The 23,805-nt window shown below is 41.4% G+C and overlaps 1 protein-coding gene across 1 annotated transcript in view; it reads right to left on the bottom strand.

Annotated features, from left to right (window-relative positions):
- Positions 1 to 5,782: 5,782 nt before the first annotated feature.
- igsf3 (immunoglobulin superfamily, member 3) overlaps positions 5,783 to 23,805 on the bottom strand; it is an 82,401-nt gene continuing 64,378 nt past the window's right edge. Inside the window, exons 7-9 of the mRNA XM_084908697.1 lie at positions 12,748 to 13,158; positions 10,590 to 11,036; positions 5,783 to 9,632 (exon numbers count right to left, since the gene is read on the bottom strand). Of these exons, the coding sequence (XP_084764823.1) occupies positions 9,382 to 9,632; positions 10,590 to 11,036; positions 12,748 to 13,158 (1,109 nt within the window). The 3' untranslated portion in view covers positions 5,783 to 9,381. The remainder of the gene's footprint in view (positions 9,633 to 10,589; positions 11,037 to 12,747; positions 13,159 to 23,805) is intronic.

Genomic DNA, 23,805 nt, shown 5'->3' with positions numbered 1-23,805 from the left:
CTATTCCCCGCAGCACCATCTTTGCCTCCTCACTCTTTCCTCCTTTTCTGGGATTATTGTATAGCAGAATTATATCTTTCTGCTCCTCCAGTCTTCTTCAGCACTAAAGGCACATTAGTGAACTCGCTTTGCCTGCTCCTGCTCATTCATAATTACTTGGCATCCCACAGGAGAACAAGATGCACATCACTGATTAGCTTGCTGTTTACCAACTTTACTTATGCATAAAGGGCTCATCTGATTGAATGTGCATCATTATATTAACAATTAAAAACATCTTGCCTAAGATTAATTTACAAAAGATCTTTTTTGCTTCAGCTCTCAGCAAGGTGGGCTACTTTGTAGAATATACTGTTAAATGTATAATGGATATAATGGATAGTAATGGAGGTATGGGTTGCCCTCGTTGCCTCTCAGCTCCTGCTATAGGGCCTACTGATGTGTGAAATAATGCATTTTCTGGAAGGTGACAATTAGCTTGCATATAGCTCTTTTTTTATAACTATATGTAAGGCCTATGGTCTTAGCTGCCTGGTCTCAGGGTACTACTAGATAGACTGCCATGAAATATTATAATTAGTCCCTAGAGAACAAACCCTAGAGACCTAAATGACAATTTCACAGATTTTTGCACTTCCGTGATGTTAACATTAGTGGGGACTGGTGAAAACTGGAGAGGAGGAAAACAAACTTATCATGCTATTTTACACTAGCTGGGAACTTACTCTATTTCTACATTTTAACATTCAACAAAAGATTAAGTTAGATTAAGTCTTTTAGATTTCATTACAACTGTTATTTATTGAGTTCTTGATGGGAATGCTTGATGTGTTGCCATCTGTATATGTAGCGTCTGAGTCTGCAATGCATTTTTCCAAATGTCCAGTAGGAGGCGAGTCTTGTGCTTGGTTGGCTAAATTGATCTATAGCCTCAGAAAACATTTTAATAATAACTTCTTCTTTTTTAGCTCATGAAATATAACATATTGCTCAGTTCTACATTAAATGACCCCATTAGCTTGCATTGCCCTTCTCTTATTCAGTCAGTCTACCTCTTACTCATCACATTCAGTTTAAAAATGGCGGTGTATGTCCATCTTTTTATATGCACAGTCCAAAAGGGTCACATGAAAATTTTGGACTGTTTTCTAAAGCCCCTCCATAACAGTCTCAGCTGTGACAGTAGAAGCCAGCAAATGATGACATAGCACCCAGTACATTATGCCAAAAAATGCATCAGCTCTGCTACAACAAGCTAACTGCTCAGTTGGTTAATGCAAGTAGCAAGCTAACGCTAAAAAAAAAAAGAAAAAGAGAGAAATAAAAATGAAAAAAGAAATGACTCCATTGAAATTTCTAACTTGCAAGAAAAATTTGTTTGCAAGTTAGCAATCATGACTCTATAATTATAAATGTATTTAGCTTCTATGTCTCTACAAACATTCATTGCACTCACAGAGTGTAGTACAGAGAATCAGTAACATACTGTCATATCAATAATGTATTGTGGCTGTTGATTGGTTAGGGAGGATGTTTTCTGGTGGTGCACTGTTGTGCATGTCTTGGCATGCATTAAATTAATGCAGGATCTCCCTTCAGAAGGACAACACAAGCTCCTTCTTGCATACTTACAGTATATGCAGAAAAGTGCTGAGACACCTACACATTACATCTACAGGAGCTGCTTGGCTATGGAAATCCATGCCATGAAGCTCTAGGGCACAATTTCTGTGCTGATATTAATGCCTGGAGGTCTGGAGTTCTGCAGTTATTGAGTAAGCAGAGTGTTGGCGACTTTTATGGACTATGCCCCTCAGCATGATGTCAGCTTTATCTGCCACATCCTGACTGGATTGCTGTGGTTCCTGAACACTTTCACTTTGCAATAAAACCACTTAACAGTTGATTGCGAGATATCTAGGAAAATATATAGACCTTATTGCAATGATGGCATTTTACTACAACTACAGCCACTGAACTTACACGAGATCTTTAGAGCTACACATTCTGTCACAACTGTTGTAAAGCCGAACTGCCTGGCCTGGTTTATTATATACCCCCATGGCAACAGGACTAAAAACATCAACGATTAAGAGGTGTGGTCCAGTACCTTTGTATATTCAATGTACACACACCCATGCATACATGCAGGCTGTCGTTTCCACTCCTGCCTTCCCTGCAGGGGTTAAAACAAACATTTTAATCAAAATTGGAATGGATTATGTCTAAAGAGCAGAAAAAATCTATAAATTATACTGAAATTTGGGTAATAGTTTATTTCAAGCAATTACTCTTTCATGTTTTGATCTCCTTCATGCCTCTAGAAAACAGACGAGGAGAAATCTCCTCTGCCTCTATTTAGCAGCCTCCTCTGGCTGACACAGTTTTTATTTTAAACGAAATGATTTTAAAGCTGATCAAATTTGTGCAATACATGCTCCCGCCAACCTCAGTGCACTTGATTTAGGTGCTTTTCATGGTGTAAATGCGACACTAAATGTGTATATAGCAAAGCTTCACCTTTATTTTTGTTGTATGTTACCACCGCTGTACTTCCAGCATCATAAAATGGGTAGCACTAGTCTTTTTAAAAACTCTCTCAGCGCTACCTTCACCCCTGCTCTTCCCGCTCACTAAGGCTTCATTCTAAAATACATCTAGCAAACAAACCTTCTCATAGTCAAAAGTCCTGTGTGCTTTGAAAAGCTCAAGAGATTAAGTGGACTTTCTTAATTTTTTTTTTTTTTTCACAAAAACCAAATATTTTGCAAGGCAATTCCATCCATCAAGCTTTAAAAGCTCATCTTAATTAGGTCTGCATCTGAATCTCCCGGCTTCCTCTGAGAATTGAGAGACTAAATGCTGGGGTCCCAAGCGAATGTTGCAGCAACCTTAGCACCAGTTTACTTCATCTTAGCCGAACCAGTGGAAGTACACTCATTTTGTGTGTATCAATTATGAATAAGATGAGAATATTTCAGTGTGTGTGTTTGAATGTTTTATATCTATAATGAATGATGTGGGGCCATCAGGGTTTTTGTTGTTGGTTTGTCAGTAGAGGTGACTTCTGCATTACATCATTTGCCTGTAAGTGTCCATGATAATCTCTTGACCTTTTTCCCCCCAACGGACAACCTTTACAAACACATTTTGAATGGAGCTATTGATTCTTTTCTCAAGCAGCTTTTACACAGATCACAGATTAAAGACTGCTGCTGAGGCATCAATAGCAAATTACAGTGCAATTTTCAAGAGAACAGGTGGCACATCTGTTTTCTACTTTTACCGCTTCTTGTCCATCATCCACGCTAATGTCTCGAGAAGTAAATGTGCAGAGTAACATTTCATGCCCGTTCTTTCTGATTCAGCCTTACATCACCGAGTGAGTCATACTACACAAAGCAATGTGGTATCATACAACAGTGAGTGCAACAAGCTGTACACAGTCCTCATCTACCAATCACCCTTTACAGGGTGTTAATTTTGTAGCTCTGCCTCCCTTATGTCTCTTCTCTAAGAACCAAACAACCTGTCTGTAGCAGATACTAAGCTCCGTGATTAAGCTAACATGTTTTTGCACACAGGCGAATATTCCCTGCAGAAATTCACACATGATCTGTATCCATCTTCAAACATTTTTATCCCTGTCCTTGTTTGTTATGCATCCAAGCTCACCATAGTGCAAGCAGAAGAGAAAATGTCCTTTCTTTGCATTCTCTCCAGCACTTTCTCTCTTCTATTGGTAATAAATCATAATATATTTGCCCGACTACTGCCCTGCTGCTCTGGATCGTTAAGTACTGTCTGCCCAAGTGTGCCCTTAGGTGTCTAGATTCTCTGCAAGAACTATGGATTTGTGATTATTGGTAACTTGTATGCAAAACACATCTTTCCTCATAGAGGGTATGCCTGAGAAAGTGGAGACAGACAGCACAGAAATCTTGAAGGAACTGGGACAGGGAAATAATGCTCAAAGGGGGACAATTGGTGTTTTGCATCCTGTGAAGTTGCGACACAGTTTGCCAGAAAAAACACACACAAAAAAAACACCCAACAACCAACAATGTGTTAACAGTGTGTGCTAGCTATCTACATCAACAGATCTTTAACGGTGGCCTCCCTTTCAGGCAAGTTGAGAATCTGCATGAATAACAAAACCAGATGAAAACCAAACCACAATTTCTTTCCCTCACCCTTTCTTTTTCTGTGGCCATGCTTTATGGAAATAATTTCAGAATTTGTTCTTGGCATCACTGGGTATTCCTGTGCATTATAACAGGTAAATATGAATTTGGGAGAAAGTGAGTGAGAAAAACAAATGGCATAGACTGACTGAAGACAGTTTACTGCTGCAGTGTTTGATGAAGTGATGGTAAAAGATTGAGAAATTCCACCTGTGTTGGACTTATGTAACTGCAGAAGTGTTTGGTTTTTTTTTTAAGTTGCTGGTTAATTTACGTGAGGATCTCCAAGATCCAACTTGCAGTTATAATACAAGTTTTGTAATTTTTTTCTCCGTACACCACTACAACATGTTTTTACTATAAATGTGATTGGAGTGCCGAGTTTCAGCTTTAATTCAAGAGGTTTAACAAAAGTATGAAGCCTAGAACCCATGGACATCACCCAATGCCATGTTTGGTCCTTTGTTTGATCTAGCAAAGATGCTTTGCTAGATCTTTACTGCATCCACTTTTGGTAGCTGCTCATCTTTCTGCCTTTAGTTCTGTCTTCAGTAACTGAACGTCATCCTCTGATGGGTTTAGATCAGGTGACCGATTTGGCCATTGAAGAACACAGTTTTTCCTTGATAAACTCTTGGGTTGTTATGCAGCATGCTTTAGGTCATTATCCCTTTAGACCGTGAAGCACTTTTTAAATCAGCTTTGCAGCTGAATATGAGCAAAGAGCTGTAAACTTCAGAGTTCATCCCATCACTTTCACTGGTATTGGCAGTCATACATGCCGAGGCCATCACATTGCTTCCACCATGTTTGAGATAATGTGGATTCAGACCATGAGCAGTTTGTCTCCTCCACACTTTTCTCTTCTCATCATTCTGGTACAAGTTAATCTTTTAGTCAGTGGTTTGCACATTTTTGTAAAATCTGTATTTCCATTCAGCAAAGCATCTCTTGACTGTAGATTTTGACAACAGTGTCAACAGTGTTAGATTTAATTTCTTCCTCATCCTCCACTTATACCTACATCTTGTTGGACCTCATACCTTGTATATATTAGAATTTAAAAACGATTGTCAATTGTTCACTTTTTTTTGAGCATCTGACAATCGAGGACTTTGTATAAAACGGGCTGTTAATGTTGCGCGTTTGATAAATCAATTGATATAAAGCTGAAAGTCTGCACTTCAATCACATTAATTGAATGTTTGGTTAAAATTCACTGTAATGGTATACAGAGGTGAAACAACAAAAAAAAGTGTCCAAAAACATATCGATCTACATATATACTTTAACATGATGATTAAATTCCTTTTACGCACAAACTCAAATGAATAAATAAACATTCATAAAATAAACACGGAACATACAGAATACAGTAACTCTTGCCCAGCAAAGGACAAAAATCTTACACTAACTGAACAAAAACCATGCCTCCTATAGTGCTAGTATCATTTAAAGCAAATGTAGATGTTTTGCAAGGGTGTAGAAAGCAGCTCAGCAAGTCGTGACTGTTGTGAAAAGAACTGACAGATATATCGGTTTAATGACACATCTCCAAACTCTGCAAAATGTATATGGTTGGAAGCAAAACAGGAAGAGGCAATCAATGTATTTTTATTGCAATAAACTGACAATAGCTAAGTGTCTCTTCAATGGTCACAATGGTAACTATTCGATAGAATAACATAAGGAAAAATAAATTAACCATGGTCATATAAAAATACATCAGTGAAAATAAAGCATCACTGGTTCAACTGAACACATCAACACACACTGTTTTACACCTAAATCTGGAGCCAGCACACAGCCAGAACATGCAGCCCTCAAAACACAGCTACAAGACTGTCAGAATGTGTGGAGAGATCTTGGGAGGTATGGGTGGTATTATTACCACAGAAACACTAGAGACTGACTGTACAGCGCTATTGATGGTAGTGAGCAATGTGACATGAAAAACCACAACCGCATCCTCCACTTCCTGGCTAAAGTCTAGAAAGATACAATTAATGTTGCATGAATTAAGTCTCAGATTGTGGGATTTACACATTAAAGCCGAAGCAGCTGTTCTGTGGGCACCATTTACCCATCCAGCATCCCTGGAAATGTCTGAGATTCATAAAAGGCAATCACTCAACCAAAAAATGAGTTCATGTAGACTTTTTGTTTTTTCCTTCTTAGCTTTCGATTTTGCGCTGACGATAGCACAAGCCCATAAGAAGTGGAAACCATTTTTGTCAAACCACACCAGTTATTTATGTCACTGACTTCCTTCCTGTTGTGAGTTTTTTTTTAAATCTTGTCAAGAGATGTAGTCGTAAACAAACACAAAAATAATAAGGCAATATTTTGACCACCGAGGTCTTCGTTAGGCAAGCTCATGTGAGAGAACACTTAGAAAATTAGGACCATTGAGAAATCATAATGCAAAAAAGGGGGAAAAAATCCGTCACTGAAGTCATTCACTATGTATACAAAACAGGCCAGTTTTATGCATGTAGAATTTGCTTAGTTTCAAAAATCAAAATGTTGCCTCATTATATTGCTGGCCTTTGAGCTGGTACTACTTGTCTCGTTTCCACTGTGTGGCACTTTTTTCTCCCCCGAGCACCTTGCACCTGACCCGGGATAGGATATGATCCGCAAAAATGTGTTTATCCAGTCATGTTGGCATATGCATAATAACGGATGGACGGCTAGTTGATGCTCCAGGTTCTGTTATGACACTGATCAGGTTAGTTGTAGCTGTATTTGCTGCACATGCATCACATTTCTAACTCCCAGCCTCACTCAGATTAAAATGGTATTGTCTACTTGAAAAGGATCATTTGGAGAAAATAAAAAAACTAGGAAGCTGTGTAGCTTGTGTCACAGTATAGGAAACATACTTGTAGCTTCTTTTTTGTTGGTTTTTTTTGACATAAATATGTTTAATGAAATGCTGCATAAAAGCAAAGCATTAAAAAGACGAATAGGAGCAATAAATATCAAACACAGTCTCCACAACACCCATTCTTGAAATGATCTATTTCACAGGCTCAAAGGGCATGTAGAATTGGCAGTCAGATATCGTAAATGATGACTGGGGCAGGGGCTTCGTATTCACTCTTGGCTCAGGAAGTTTGGGGTGGGGCGGGGGCGGGGCTGGGCTGGGCTCTGTCACACGAACACAATTCACAGAGAGTTCGAAGTTTACAAAACATCAAATTTCCTCCTGCAATATTGTCATGCAATATACACATTGACACGACTGAGACGACAATAATGTCACGTTTCTCAAGAGTTCTCATGTCCAGTCTGGCAGTGAATGGGGGTTAGGCCCACATTGGATAGAGGATTTCACACCTCCCCTGGCACTCCAGAGAAGGCAACAGAGGTTTTCAATCCTTCTCCCTTGCGTCAGGGGAGCTGAAGCGGATGCCTTCAGCCAGAATCCTTGATTAGAAGACATGTTAAACAGTTCCGCTGTCTTTGACCAAACATCCTACCTAAGGTGTTACATCACACTTCACTAAATAAATGCGACTAGAGCAAAAAAAAGAAAAAAAAAATTGAATAAGCATTTACGTGAATCTATTTTTGTGACTTGCCTGGTCAACTATTGTATATTTAAAGCCACAGTAAATTTCATTATAGTTATAGATATACAGTGTTTTGACACTGACCGAACTTGACAACCTGGTATGAAATGCTACAGACTGCAATGCGCAGGACAAAATCTAGCATTTCTACTTCTACCACATTGTCAACACACAGGCTATTGACATATGTGCTTGGTGCAGTTGCCTGGCAACACAAGCAGAAGCAGTTTTTTTCTTTTTTGAAATTCAAAGCAAAAAAGGAAATCTTACAAAGCTATGCAAAACAGTATAAAACAATAAATAGAAAAAACAACAACCTTAGAATAATCACAAAAGTCAAACATTTGTCATCATAAACTGGTCTTCTGATGTGCAGATAATGTGTTTAGTGGTTTATGATACATCTACACATTTTTAATCTTCAGTGTGGCGCTATACAAATCCCTTAAAAAAAATATGCATCTGATATCTTTTAAAGTTGTAGGACTTCGTGGTCGTACGGGGGAATTCAAAGAAATGTGCAAGAATTCAATTTCAATCAAGAATGTGGAAATTCAACCAGGACAACTCAACTGATTCAACATAAGTACATTTTTTTCTTTTGTTTTTGCCAACAAGTCCCATAAATCCACAGCAGGAGGTAAGAAGACGTATTTACAATCTGTCTTTGAACCCCTCCCCCCCTCTTTAAAATTTCAAAGAGTAGCTGTTGAGGAAATAAGGAGGACTTGGCACTGAAAAAAAAAAATCACTTGTGTTAAAGTACATATATCCTCAGCAGGAGGGAGCTGTTCATTTATTTTCCATAATTTCCCCATCTCCCACTCTTTCGCTTGCAGTTTCTTTTCTGGGAGAAGAAGAGTGGGACAGTCTCCCACTAAGGCCAGAGTGTCTGGCAGTGTTTAAGTGGCACACCAGGACCTGTTTCTGTCTGCCAAGCTAAACTCATTGTGAAGGCAGGTGGGCCAACACACATACACACATCCTCACTTAGGACACAGACTTGTGTGTCCTAGCCTTTGTCTCTATGCAGCCTGGCAACGAAGTCGGCAGCTACGAAGTCAGTGGGCGCAGAGCATCACTATGGCAACCAGCATAGTGGGCAAGGCTGTAGCTGCTCCTGGATCAGTGCTGAGACTTTTTTTTTTGGCATACTCTTAATGCCAGAGTTGATTATAGAGTTCCTTCTCTTAAATGTTCTTCCTAAATTGGCCCGTGATCTCATGTGCACAGTTTTTTTCCCTCCCCGCACTCTTTCGAAAAATAGACGAATATTCAGAGTAATAAAGATGCAACTAAGAAATTAAGATTCACAAAAAAAAGACAAAACAAAAAGAAAATGAGAGAGCCCCATGATACTTCCTTTCCCACACTTTGCACGTGCACAGTTAATTGTGCTTACACACTAGACACAACCTCATCCACACACACACACACACACTTTTTTAACATAAAACAGACAGCCACCAGGGTGTGAATTTTCAAACTGATCAACTGATTGACTAATTCAACACAGCAGTGAACGACAGTAAGGTCTGAAGGTGGAGTCCAGATCTGCTCCCTGGCATAGTGTAGGCTAAATCCACGATTTAAGCGAGGCAGTCGGGCAGGACCCTTGCTTAGTCGACCGAGCCGGGGTGCAGGCTGAGAGCTGGCGGGTCCAGGCAGGTGGGAGAGTAACTGAGGTGAGGTTCTTTAATCCACAGTAAGGGAGCACCGTTCTTGCCTTCTTGGCTCTTGCTGTTGTTGCGGCTCTTGTAGCGGACTAGCAGCAGGGCGATGAGGAGGATTCCAAAAATGGGGAAGGGATAAAAAAAGACAAAGTAGAAGAGGGAGCTATTGGAGCACACCACTGACTGGACGGTGGACACTGTTGGCAGAAAATAAACACGTTAGTTGTTTTATTCTTTCAAAAGTTTCTCATTCATGTGTCAAAATATCACCATTTGCTGATATATATACATACATATTATATTTCTTACTTCCACCTGAGAAGCTGCTGTATCAGCATATGTAAGCTGCTATGATGTCACATGAATGAATATGTGGTTATGTGAGAATAAGTGGGGGAAAAAAGAAATTGAAAACTACACCTCTGAGAATTTGTGCAAAACAATAATTAACAGGATTTCCGGCTTTTAAAAATAGTTTTACCAAGTTTTGGCAAAAACAGAAGGAACTTAGATTTTTCCTAGATAAGCTCAGTGCCTTTTTGATCAGCGTGTATATATCTGGAAGTAAGGAAAATGATGTGGCCCTCTGAAACCAGGGGAACCAACGAACAGGACAATGTGAGTCAGACTTCAGAGGGTTAATAATAAACATAGCTGAGTACTGATAAATACAGAGTGCAGGTCTCTTACAGCTTGCACTTTTTGCACTTCTAAATCATCTTCTCTTATTTATTGAGCCTTGTAATTTGATTTATTTTACTGCTTTAAATACCAGCACAGTTTTTGACACTGTAAATGACTCAGCTTCAGTGCTAAACAGTAAGCGGCCATGTCTGGCTCTCATTTTTACTTGTTAATTGCAACTGAGGAAGCCAGATCCCACAAGATAGAAATTACGAGAGAAAAAAAGTAACTAAGAGCTGCATAACTTGCTTATTATTAGTTTCCATTTGCCTGCACCAAAACACATATTAGGAGATATTAGGACTGCACAGTGTGACAATACATACGATAAGCCTAGATTTCCAAATAAGCAGTAGCTAATTGGTAATAAATTACCAGTACTGTTAGAAGGCAGCCATTGATAAAAGTATAGCTTTGTGCAATCTTCAGTGTCACGACAGATCAAAAGATTCTGTCTTTTACGAGCTTACCTTGTTGTAATACATTGACAATAGTGTACCCAGAATTGTTGGTGGCCAGGCGGTACCATACGTTGCGGGGGTTGAGCAGCCACTCTTCGACGTGGCAGTAGTATCGGCCCCCGTCTGTTGGCTGGGCCCCTTGAATGGTCAGGCTGTACTGATCAGAGGCCATCCTCTCAAACTGCAAGCGAGAATTTGGCCCGGGTTCCTCTATGGGGCTGCAGTTTCCATTTCCAAAAACGGCATCATGTCCAATGGAGAACACACACTCCCGGTCTCCTTCTTCTTCCCCTGGCTGATCCTCATTGTTGTCGTTTTTAGGGCGCTCTACATACCAGGACACGGAGAAGCGGGAGTTTCGGGATGACTGTGAGGGAATGCTGCAGCCTAGTCGGATTGGACCGGACTCTTCCACTGTCATGTTTGACTCCAGTTCTTCAACCTGCAAGCGAACCTCTGCAGAGGTCCGGAAAATAAACAGAAATTGAAGACACTGAAGCTTTCCAAGAAATTTCTAATAATTTCTGCTTAGTTCAAGTTCAAATACATAACAAACAAATCAGTCAATTAGTAGGTTACCATGCTGCTATTCTGAAGATCTTCAGAATAGCAGCATATTAATATTATCTTTCCCCATACAAAAAACGCTTCTGTGATGATGAATTTTTCTTTGCTGTCAGTTTGGCATTCGGTAGCTGTATTTCAGTGTTTTACTGATAAAATCATGAAGAGATGTTCTTTTTAAATGAATCAAAATAAATGCCAGTCATTGCTCTAATTTGAACAAGTCCAAAGAAATTAATACTACAAAACAGCAAATGATTCTGAAAATGGGACACTAAACTTCCCAAACGCACAAACAAAAAGGAAAAAATAAATAAATCTCAGAGCGCTGCCCAGAGCTATCACTAGTCTTTCAGCTTCCCAGCAGGGTTGGATCCTACCCCAAGGCTACTGTGTCTGGTGTGCGGTTATACTACAGTCCTTCAGGGGTGGTACTATGACCCAGTTCCACTGCAGTTTTAAAAAAAATGACAGTACAGACTTGGCATGCCTGGACTCATCTCACACACAGTTTGGAACGGTCTCCTTGTTAAAGCATAATGAGAAGCAGAAAGCACAGCAGGAAAGCAGGGGAAAAAAGGAGAGTTCTGGCACACGTCTCCCCTCATCTTTTTTCTCAACAGGCAGATTTCTGGATGACTTCCTGGGTGAATGTTTTAACACCTTAATGAACATCTACGAAGTTTATACCGCATTTTATATTTAGCTCATGAAGATGTTTACATGTCCATAAAAGTTGAAATCTATAGGGTCATGAATAATAAAAGTTACAGTCCATGTTGCATGATGAGTTTCCACATAGATTGTGTTAACTCTCTGAAGCATGAAAGGGACGAGTTAGTCTCCCCAAAACAAGCCTTGTATACGATGCGCATATTTCAAAATATTTTCATTTGCGTGAGCAGCTGAGTGCTTCAGCTATGCACTGGTAGACCAGATTCAACTTAAAAACATACTACTGTAAGCACTTCTTACTCTACGGGCTAATCACCAGGTGTTTTCATCCTCACATTCTAGTTGGACAGATGCCTGATCAATGATATAAATTCTGCATTGTAAACAGCACACCTGGCAGATGAATACTGCTCCCCAAGTGCCTGAAAAGTCACCTTCAGCAGGACTGTTCAGTTATTATTGGCATTTATGGGGTGAGACAAAGAATCTCTTTGTATATGAAGAGTAGGAGGGTTTAGGTAAATGAGAAAAGGGAAAATTCAGTTAGGGAGAGGAAAAAGATACAAGTTGGAGTGTTCCTAAAATAACTGTAATGAGGTGGGATGTCAGATTGTGGGTGGCAGTTGGAACATCATAGCTTTAAGCTCAAGTTTTTGAATTCTGGACAAGAGGATTAGGGTTTTCCATCAGCTGGCATGACTTCAATCCATCTTTTTCCACCTGAGCTCTGGCTGGGGCAGGTGTAAGGTCATTGGAGTGAGACATAGCATGTCATAGAGGGAGGAAAGCAAGTTGGAGGAAGGATTGAGTTAACAATGGTTAAGTGGTTTAAAGGATCACAAAATGTAGGGCTTAAGTGGCAGCTGCTACCTCGCTGCAGTGGGAATAAACATGGATTTGGTTAAAGGGAAAAGCACTGCTTGCTCACCTGGTTTTCTGACCAGAACCTGCGTGAACCCTGAGGAATCCCGGGAGAGTCGATACCAGACTCCATCTGGGTCACTCAGCCACTCCTCCACCAAGCAGTAGTACGTGCCAGAATCGCTGCTTTCAGCCCTGTTCAGCGTCAGCACATACAGACGGGGTGACAACCTCTCAGCCTGCACACGCCGTCTCAGTCTCTCCTCATCTGCGTAGGCGCCATATTCGAAGGCCCCGGAGCGTTCGATCCTCAGCAGGAGCTCGTCAGCCTCCGACCCGGTCGCTCGTCTCACGTACCACATCACGGTATGCTGGGAGTCCTGGTTGGTCTGGGAGGTGATGGAGCAATTGATCCTGACACGGCTGTCTTCCAGGTACACCTGAGACTGGTTGTTCTTTTGCACTCTCAGCTTACTCTCTGCAAGGAATGAAGGGAGATGGGGGAAAAGGGAGAAAAGGAAAAGGAGCAGACAGTCATTTCTATGGGTATAGGAAAATGTGAGCGCTGGTGACAGGTACACAATGCAATTTCTGTTTTGTGACAGACGACATGTTGCTAGGTTTATTTCTGGTGGCACCAGGGCAGGAAAAGATAGTGATGTGTGGGTGGGTGCACCGGTTGATGAAGAAAGAGAGAAAGAAGGGAACAGGAAGGAGAGGGAAATGTCAAGAAAACCAAAGCTGCAAGGATGGGAGGTCTGCTGGTATCAAAGTAAAAATGTATGATAAGATGCAGAACAGGAGAAGAGACAAGGGTGAATGGTAGTGGGGTGGATTGCAAAGTAGGGCTATGTTATTAAGTAAGATATAAGACAAAAGCAGTTGGGGGGGAGGGGGGGGGGGCGTCTTGTCAGTCTGCCAGAAAGTAAACGAAGTAGGAATCCATTTATAAAGGAGGGAAGAGAGCAGATAGGAGAGGAAGGAGACGACAGTGAGGTGTGACTGAGATGTCAGGAAGGAACTGAGGCTGCCCTGAATGCTGTGACAGGATTGGTTACAGTGACATTGGTTGTGCGATAGGATTAGTTGCAGGTACATCAGGTGTGACCGCAACCAGAGTCCCACTGTCAAATGCCTGGGGGGAGAGGGATTAGTTGAGCACAAAGTATGTAGAAAACCACAAAAATGCGTGTAGACATAAACATCCTTGTCATAGGATGTATGAAAAGACAAGGACAGAAATCGTGTGTTTTCATACATCTTATGTCCACCTGCACCTCATAATTCTCCGTTCCTGTCGTGAAAAGCACATTTTTTCATGATGTAAGAGCTTCTGTAATTTACATGAGACCTGAAAATACTTGTTATAATGCAGTGAAGATCTGTCTTCAACAATCATAACAACAGGGGTACTTACAAGCAATCAAATATTCATACATTAAGCCAAACAGGTCTGCATAGTTTTGCATTTAAACACATTTTGAGGTATCAGCTAGCATTATCTAAAGGACATGGGTGATTTCTGGATGGATTAAAACAGCAGTTTTAAAAAACTGCCTGTTGTAATGCATCTATAGATGCAATTAACAACATAAAGATTAAACAGACACAACCCCCCCTCCCCCCCAAAATTGATACGTAGATATCATATACTTGAGATCACAAATAGCACCATAGATTCTCAAACCTACAGTTTTGGCAATGCTGCAATGCATCTGTTCCACTGAATATCAAAAACTGTCGAGTACCTAAAGCTGGCATAAAATGCTGGATGACATCCATATTCTTTTTCCACTTATCCTCCATCCGACCATTTCCGAACCTTTTTTATATTTTGAGATGGAAGCACAGTTTGACATTTGTTTTTCCCCCAAGTTAAAAGAAAGATTTTATTGAAAATTTTATATTCAAAGGAAAATTTGGGTATTGATGCTTTGAAAGTCAGGCATATCTGAAAAAAAAACCCCCAAAAACTGTAAATAAAAACAGATATGATGTGCAATATGCAGTGCCTTTGTATTAATTAGATGTTAATGAGTTGTCATGTACATTTTGTTTCCTGTTTGATAACTTGAACTATATCTGACCTCCTTTTAAAGCTTCCCAATTCCTTTTTATGTTTCTCCTTTGTAAAACAACCTTCTGTATCCCCAAATTCATGCACCCTTCTAGCTCACGCTAGGCTTTGCTATGACTGACTGAATGATTGACTGCCTAGGGTCATAGCCATCTGCCTAGAGAGGCTCATCCTTATCCACAGATTGGCAAGCATGCTAAAATGAGAGCCGTTTGTGATATTTCAAAGCTGCCGCGTACATTCAGTATGCGTGTGTTTAGCTGCATTCAAAAGAATGTCTACAAGACGTTGTGAGACCACCATGTTGTGTAAGAGTAAAGCTAGCATCTTAAATTACTCATCATCATTGCCCCTTTACCTCTGTACCCACTAGACTTGGGAGGAAGCCCGACAATGTCCCTATCCGGAATTGCGGTAGAGCCCTGTGGAATCCTGGCAATCCTTTTTTCTTTTTCTTTTTTTTTCAGGAGAATTACTTCCGAACCTCCTGAAGTGGAACCATGCAGGATTGGACTGGCACAGGACAAAGCGATTCTCTGCCATTTCCATTCTGAAGTTTGAATTGGCAGCCAGGAGAAAAACTGGGGGCTGAAAGCCTTTTTTCGTACATCAGTGTTTACAGATATGCCATTTAAAAATCTAAAATAGGCTAATTATTTGAGAGCTATTAAGTAGCATCATGAGCTATTACAAGTTATTATTGCTCAGTCAAGCATACACTGAAGGGACAAAAAAACCCAAAAACAAAACAAAGAAAAAGAAGTAGAAGAAAAAGAAAATCTGAGAACAATGAGCGCAAAAGCAGAAAGCAAAATTAAAGGAAAGAAAATGCATCTTTTCATATGCCAAAACATCTTAAAAGTCTCCGCTCCCTGCAGAATCCTCATGCTGCGAAAGCGACTTCACAGATCAGCCTGTCAAATCCTGACACGTGTCCATTCCCACAGAGAGCGAAGTTCCTTCTGTCAGCTACACTATAGCCATTCCTACCAAGAGTGCATGTGCTGACGCAAGCAGCAGACGAGCTAAAAATTCAGGATGATGTGCGTACAGTGTGCAGTGCTTTTTTATGTGCAGCACTGATGGGGGAAGATTCATTATGTTGTGGGAAGAAAACCAGCACAGGGAGGCAGTTCAAGCGTTGATTGTTAACAAGGATGCTTATCATCTATGTGCATTCCCTAAACAGCAAGAGTAGTTCTGCATTCTTGTGTGTCAGCAAGGCTGTCGATACCTTTTTTTAACTGTCATCACACGTTTTTTGCTACAGCGTTTCTTTAATAAGCCTCAAGGGTTCATCCACGAAGTAAGACAAATCCGTAATTGGAAACACTTGTTCTCACTGCTCCGCATTAGTTCACGTGCCAGTCAAGTTGTTAGTCGGGTGTGAACAGCAACACACGGAATTCTTTATGTAGTAACACTTGAATTCTCTTCTTTAAACTCATGGAATAAACATAACAATTTTTTATTTAACCTTGAGCATTAACGTTGACAGCATCTTGCACTGTTCACCTGCCTCTGTGGTTTCCAGGGCAACGCTTTCTTCATGATCAACAAGGGTGGCCAGGATATATTTAAGAATGTCAGTGAGCTCATCCTCAAATAAAAAAAAAAAACACAACTCAGTTAAACCTTACATCAGCATCCATGACTGAATAACGTTTAATCAAAAAGTCTGATTTTTGCTCCACAGAAAGCCTGAAACGAATTTTACTTGATGAAATGGAGATGTAATGAGAGACAGAGCACGGCTCAGTCCACAATTGTCTCGGCTCTACTGGAAATACTGTGTTTCAGCAGTTTGCTGGGCATGTACAGTCATTACAGTACACACAAATCCACACAGTGCAGTCACACTAATTGGCTCACTGAACCCTCATTTCATCCCTTCTCCATGTGTGCGGATATTGTCTGGTTTAATAGCTACAGGAAAGTGCAGAGTTGAGACAAAACTGTCTTTATTCCATTTAGTCATCAGTGAAGGCAAGTACATACAGGGAGTGCAGAATTATTAGGCAAGTTGTATTTTTGAGGAATAATTTTATTATTGAACAACAGCCATGTTCTCAATGAACCCAAAAAACTCATTAATATCAAAGCTGAATGTTTTTGGAAGTAGTTTTTAGTTTGTTTTTAGTTTTAGCTATTTTAGGGGGATATCTGTGTGTGCAGGTGACTATTACTGTGCATAATTATTAGGCAACTTAACAAAAAACAAATATATACCCATTTCAATTATTTATTTTCACCAGTGACACCAATATAACATCTCCACATTCACAAATATACATTTCTGACATTCAAAAACAAAACAAAAACAAATCAGCGACCAATATAGCCACCTTTCTTTGCAAGGACACTCAAAAGCCTGCCATCCACGGATTCTGTCAGTGTTTTGATCTGTTCACCATCAACATTGCGTGCAGCAGCAACCACAGCCTCCCAGACACTGTTCAGAGAGGTGTACTGTTTTCCCTCCTTGTAAATCTCACATTTGATGATGGACCACAGGTTCTCAATGGGGTTCAGATCAGGTGAACAAGGAGGCCATGTCATTAGTTTTTCTTCTTTTATACCCTTTCTTGCCAGCCACGCTGTGGAGTACTTGGACGCGTGTGATGGAGCATTGTCCTGCATGAAAATCATGTTTTTCTTGAAGGATGCAGACTTCTTCCTGTACCACTGCTTGAAGAAGGTGTCTTCCAGAAACTGGCAGTAGGACTGGGAGTTGAGCTTGACTCCATCCTCAACCCGAAAAGGCCCCACAAGCTCATCTTTGATGATACCAGCCCAAACCAGTACTCCACCTCCACCTTGCTGGCGTCTGAGTCGGACTGGAGCTCTCTGCCCTTTACCAGTCCAGCTACAGGCCCATCCATCTGGCCCATCAAGACTCACTCTCATTTCATCAGTCCATAAAACCTTAGAAAAATCAGTCTTGAGATATTTCTTGGCCCAGTCTTGACGTTTCAGCTTGTGTGTCTTGTTCAGTGGTGGTCGTCTTTCAGCCTTTCTTACCTTGGCCATGTCTCTGAGTATTGCACACCTTGTGCTTTTGGGCACTCCAGTGATGTTGCAGCTCTGAAATATGGCCAAACTGGTGGCAAGTGGCATCTTGGCAGCTGCACGCTTGACTTTTCTCAGTTCATGGGCAGTTATTTTGCGCCTTGGTTTTTCCACACGCTTCTTGCGACCCTGTTGACTACTTTGAATGAAACGCTTGATTGTTCGATGATCACGCTTCAGAAGCTTTGCAATTTTGAGACTGCTGCATCCCTCTGCAAGATATCTCACTATTTTTGACTTTTCTGAGCCTGTCAAGTCCTTCTTTTGACCCATTTTGCCAAAGGAAAGGAAGTTGCCTAATAATTAAGCACACCTGATATAGGGTGTTGATGTCATTAGACCACACCCCTTCTCATTACAGAGATGCACATCACCTAATATGCTTAATTGGTAGTAGGCTTTCGAGCCTATACAGCTTGGAGTAAGACAACATGCATGAGGAGGATGATGTGGACAAAATACTCATTTGCCTAATAATTCTGCACTCCCTGTAAAGGCTACAAACAACAGCCCAGTTTTGATGCAAAAAAAAAAAAAGGGGGGGATAGCAAAGTGCACTGCAAATCCCAAAAGCAGCACTGCACAATTGTTGTTTATGAAGCATAGCAGATGAAAACAAGTTTGAGTCCAGGGGGAGGAGAAGTGTACAGCTAAGGATGCTTCTGTGGCACATCAGAGCATACCAACCACAGCTCACACAAGCACACGCTCATAACAAAATTTTAGGATAACTTCAAAGGATCTACAAAACTGCCCGGCCGAGCGCTCAGAAGAGGAGAATACAGCTAGAGATGGTAAATCAAAGAAAAAAAGTTATCCTTTTTTCTTTGTCAAGGGAGAAAATTGCAGTTCATTTTCCTTTTTTTTTTTTTTTTTCTTGCGTGTGTGTTTTGTGCTGTCGCCGCTTTAGGTGAAGTCTTTTAATACATCGAGTTTCAGGTTAAAAAAAAATCTGATTCAACCCTCTCGTCCTGTGCCTTCATCACAGTCTTTGTATTGATCAGTCATAACCTCTTTGCCCTACAGTCATTTATGCCAGTCTCTCTAATCACCTGATGCTTGCATGAATATTCAACAGACTAACCTGTAGATACATTAATTTTAATGAGGCATACAGTAAATGAAGTGTGAACGCCAGAGGTGCTGCTGGGTCTCTGCCTAAGACTTTGGCTCCTTTTTTTAAAAAATAGTCTAATGATTACTTAATGACCACTGAGCTGACAAGCGTTCTACTAGGCCACAATATAATGCCTCCACTTTAAAGGGAGAAAAAGTGGGCAAGAGACAGGGAGAAAGAGCCACACACAAGAGGAATGAATAAAAGCAAAAAAAAAAAAAAAGGCGAACATAGAGAGGGATGAGATTTTTTTTCTTAAAGAAGACAGGATGAGAGAAAAATGGAAAAGTTAAGGGATAAATCATCAGCTGAACAGATATTCACAAGACAAGTGAAAGTGAGGGTGCAGAGGGAGGAAGAGAGCCTGGAAAAGATGAGAGAGATGTAAAAGACAGAAAGTGAGAACATGCTCCTGGGGGGATTTTGAAAAGCAGCAGGCAGCCTCTTCAGCTCCACTCCAGAGGACTTATAGTCTTAATGGCTGCCTGCTCCGCCTTTAGCATTAGCCTTAGCACAGCCTGGGGCTTATCCACAGCCAGGACAGCAAGCATGTCAGGACTGAAGGCTTTAGACACACCCCAATCCCCTGCAGGACAGCACGCTTTGGCCTGATGCTACTTGCCAACCCCTGCCACTTTACACACAACATACAACATACAATGCTACAAATGCCAGCTTGTCTGGACCTCTGTGAGCGGGGGCATAGATAAGAGTGTCAGAAACAAAGAGGGAAAGGCTTCACCCGACTGACAATTGGCTTCTCTTCTGAACTAGAAGACTAATGTCTATGCTAACAACCATGATGTATCTATGATCCCATTGTGTCAAAGGGATATCACCACTTCTCAATTCTACTCCACAACTCCCCCTGAATAATTTCATTAAGACTGGGCCTATTATAGGGATATCTGCACATAAGGACAGCCTTGAACACATCCGCATACAGGGCAAACCCATGCAATATATATTCATAGCTAGTTGTAAAACACAATGTCAAACCAAATTCATTTCCTACTTCCTGCCTGCCTGTCTGAAAGACTGACTGTTGTAAGCAGGCTGGACAGCAGGAACAGGATGCACAAGAGGTGTGCATCCTCTTGGGGTCAGGGCAACGTTCGGGACATTAATGACCCAGAAAAACTTTGCACAAAGGGGAGAGCACAAGATGTATCAGACTGAGCCATGTGCATAGCTGGACTGGCCATCAGGCATACCGGGCATTTGCCCGGTGGGCTGCTGGCGATTTTTTGTTTTTATGGGCCGATCGATTTTTTTTTTTTTTTTTTGGAAGGGTATAAATAATGAAAGGTGTTGGATTGGCCAATTGGTCATGATCGACTCTGGGCTGGACCAATTACAGCCGAGGAGGTCGGATGCACCCTCCCCCTTGTTTAGCAATCTTATAGAGGAACTAAAGAAAATGGAGAACAAAAAAAGGAAAGGAGGTGCAGAAAAAATTAGGGCCAAAAAGAAACAAGCCCTTCAGGCAGACGCTGCCAAATGTGTAAAAATAACTGAATTGTTTGGCGGTAGCTATGGCATAGCTTCCACAGATTTAGCAACATCAGCAAGTGGTGGAGGCCAGCAGGTGGATAAGGGAAAGGGGAGGCAAGACGAGGAGAGACCCGAGAGCCGCCGGTCATAGTGGCAGAGGAACTGAACTTCAGGTAAGAAGTTATGACCTGCTGTCTATCTGTGTCAGATATAAACCAAGTTTAGTTGTAGTTTGTTTTCGTTGTGCTGACTTTTTACAGTCGCTTAGAATAACTGGTACTGCGTACTAGCTAGCATGACGGAGTTTATATACTGCTGGGCGGGTGCTATGAAGTTACTGATAGTAAATTTTATTTTATGCTTAAGGTTAGTTTCTCAAACTCCTCAAAATCTTAACAAATTGTGCCAATCCTTACATGTTGCACCAGGCTGATTTATCATCAAAAGTGGAGAAGTCTGTGACAGAGGAGACAGAAGAGCAGCAGAGAGAGATGGAGCAAGAGAGAGAAATAAAAGAGCAGGAGAGAGAGATGGAGATGGAGAGATGACTTTATGTCATCCATGAGGGATGCATTTGACATATGTTTCACATATTATAGCCCAACAAGTTACTTATAGCAATTTAAATACGAGCAATCAGTTTTTGGCAAATACCGGAAATCAGTTTTTGGCAGACAATCACTTTTTGGCACAACACCGACTATTGCAGTTAATAATACAACAGCTTCTTGCCATTTTTTGTGTTTCTTATTATCGCTGTGTAACTGATTTCAATTGAAAGCCTGCATGCGCTAGTACCTCTTGCCACAAGTTCCCAGAATCCTTTGCGGTTTTACCCCTGAATGACGTCACATTTTTGGTCAAAATGCCCAGGCCGATTTTTTGTCCCAGTCCAGCCCTGGCCATGTGTCTTCATGCTTGCCTGTGTGTGTGTTTGAAAGGGGTCTACCGATGAGCATAAAACACATTATGCACATTAAACCACAGAACAGTGGCCATTCTGTTAGTGCAGGATGGAGGAGGGCGAGAGCGGGTGTGTATTCAGGAGGCAGCACTGCAGGGCCGTTTTCTGCTCGCTCCTACTATTAGCTGCTGATTTACATGGGGAGCAGCAGCACTGTATCTAGCTCTGAGTTACGACTTCAATTACAGCAGCAGCAGGACACACACACACACACACACACACACGCATACACACACGGGTGCTTATGAGAGATGGAGAGACACAACACAGAGAATCTCATTGTGTCGGCAGATAGGCCGAACAAGGAAACGAGTCCGAGATTGGATTGGGTTTGACAGAAAAATGTGCCGTTGTGAGTGCACGAGAGAGAACGTGAGGATTCGCTTGCGTGAGAAAGAAGAAGACGTGATCGGAGGGAACCTGACCTTGAATGTCTGAAACAGACGTGATTAATCAAAAAACCTTTTTGGGAAATTATTTTCCGTTTCACCACACCCCTCAAAGTCTCTTAATTTATCACACATCACGACCTTGCGCGTTTATGCGCGTGTGTGCAGACAAACGGCCCATGACTGCACGTTGAACATTTGCATATGCAAAGAACACATTTGATGAGGCAGGTGATGTGTTTCAGAAATGGATGCAGCAGCCCCGTACACAGAGTTCTGCCTTAGATGAGCTTGTGGCAATCCCAAACTACATCCATCGCAGGCCAACAAAAAAAAGGGAAAAAAGAAAGGGGATAAGATTTAGAACCCTGTCACCAGCAATGACACTGTGGTAAAGCCTCTATTGTGCAAAAAACAAGCAGAGCTTCCATATCCTTATTATACAGGAAATACTAACAATGGTGAAGAAGCTATCTGAAGAATTATGAGGAGGAGGGAAGAAGGGAATTATAAAATACTGAAAATCACAAGACTGAGGCAGAAGCTGGGGGCGTTTGCAGGGAAACATGCAGCTAAGTGAGAGTAAAGGGGAAAGAAGACATTAGATACTTATGGGAAGAGTGAGAACACAATATAGAAAGAAAAGGAAGACATGAGGGTGACAGGCCAGGCCCTAAGACAGACAGCTCCCATCTATTCCCTGATACGCAGCAATCTCCAGTCACTGCAGTGAAGGCAGCATTATCAATAAAAGCCTGGGAGGCAACTACTTCAGTGGCATGAAAGGAGAGCGCACACGGCATCTCCAACTGCTGGCCCACAAGGCGGGACATGACGGTATGAGGAATATATTCTCTAACTCAAAGCGCAACCACAAGGGAGCAAAACAAGGAGGCTAGGAACAAGCAAAAATAAAAAAGGAATCCATTCCTGCACTGCGAAGTTTGATCATGTGAGCGAAAGGTAGCCAGGGAAATGCATGTGTGGGAGATTAGATGAGGAGAAACTCTAAGTGGGACACCCCACCCCATCATCACCATCATCATTCTAACTCAGCCAATAACCAGGCGGCCTTAATATCCCGCTCCTCATACCAGACACACACGCACGCGCGCACACAAAAGTGCACACGCACACACTACAGTGATGAGAAAAATGTATTGATCTCCCCAAATTATCATTAATCTAAATTCTCGTTCCATTAGGGAAGATTCAGCATAATTAGTTTTGTGTTTTCTGCGTACGAGTGTGTGTGTGTGTGTGTGTAGTCTGCGTTATGAGTAGATGATATTAGATTGTGTTAGAGAGACTGAGGCTTCCCCGGTGATCTGCCATGCTGAACATGTGTTTGCCATTATTGCGTTTCAGAAAGATACAAAGAGAAAACTCAATCAGGTGAAATCTAATATCACTACCACTGTACGTGAAGCTGTATAGCCACGGCGTGTTTATGTTATTTCCGTTTGTTGGCGACTATACTCTGCTGTGGGATCTAATACGGAATCATGTTCCATCATAAGATAATTACACTTTTGCTCAGGGAGACAACCCCCCTCCAAATGTGTGTACACACACACACATACACACTGTGCTCTTGTATAGGATGATGATGGTTGTGCTCCCATGTGAGTGGTGGTTTCCTCCATGTAGGCTATGGTGGATAATTCAAGCCAAACTGCTGCACAGAGTTGCCTCTCACAATGAACATAATAACTGCATGTGTGTGCAGATATGGTGGTGAACTTGTCTGATATGACCCACGGGACAGGCATCGTACTGTTAATGAAATCTGGAAAATGTAGGCCTGGACTGGGCTACAGACACCCCACTAGTTTGACGGTGTATAACGCTGACCAGCTACTCCTTCTCAGAGGGTTTGGTCAGCCTTTCATCGACTTCCAGCATTTTTATTTTCTTCTGTTGATCAAGGGCAAACAAGTTTTAAGTCCCTGCTTTTGAAGTTCAGCAATATTTTAATGAAGAGCGCCATTTCACATATACAAACCTCCTTAAGC

This window comes from Perissodus microlepis, chromosome 16, assembly GCF_051167445.1.
Source record: "Perissodus microlepis isolate ML-2025 ecotype Zambia chromosome 16, ASM5116744v1, whole genome shotgun sequence".
Lineage (NCBI taxonomy): Eukaryota > Metazoa > Chordata > Actinopteri > Cichliformes > Cichlidae > Perissodus > Perissodus microlepis.
Note: the sequence above shows the minus strand (reverse complement) of the source record. Positions and strands in the feature narration are given on the sequence as shown.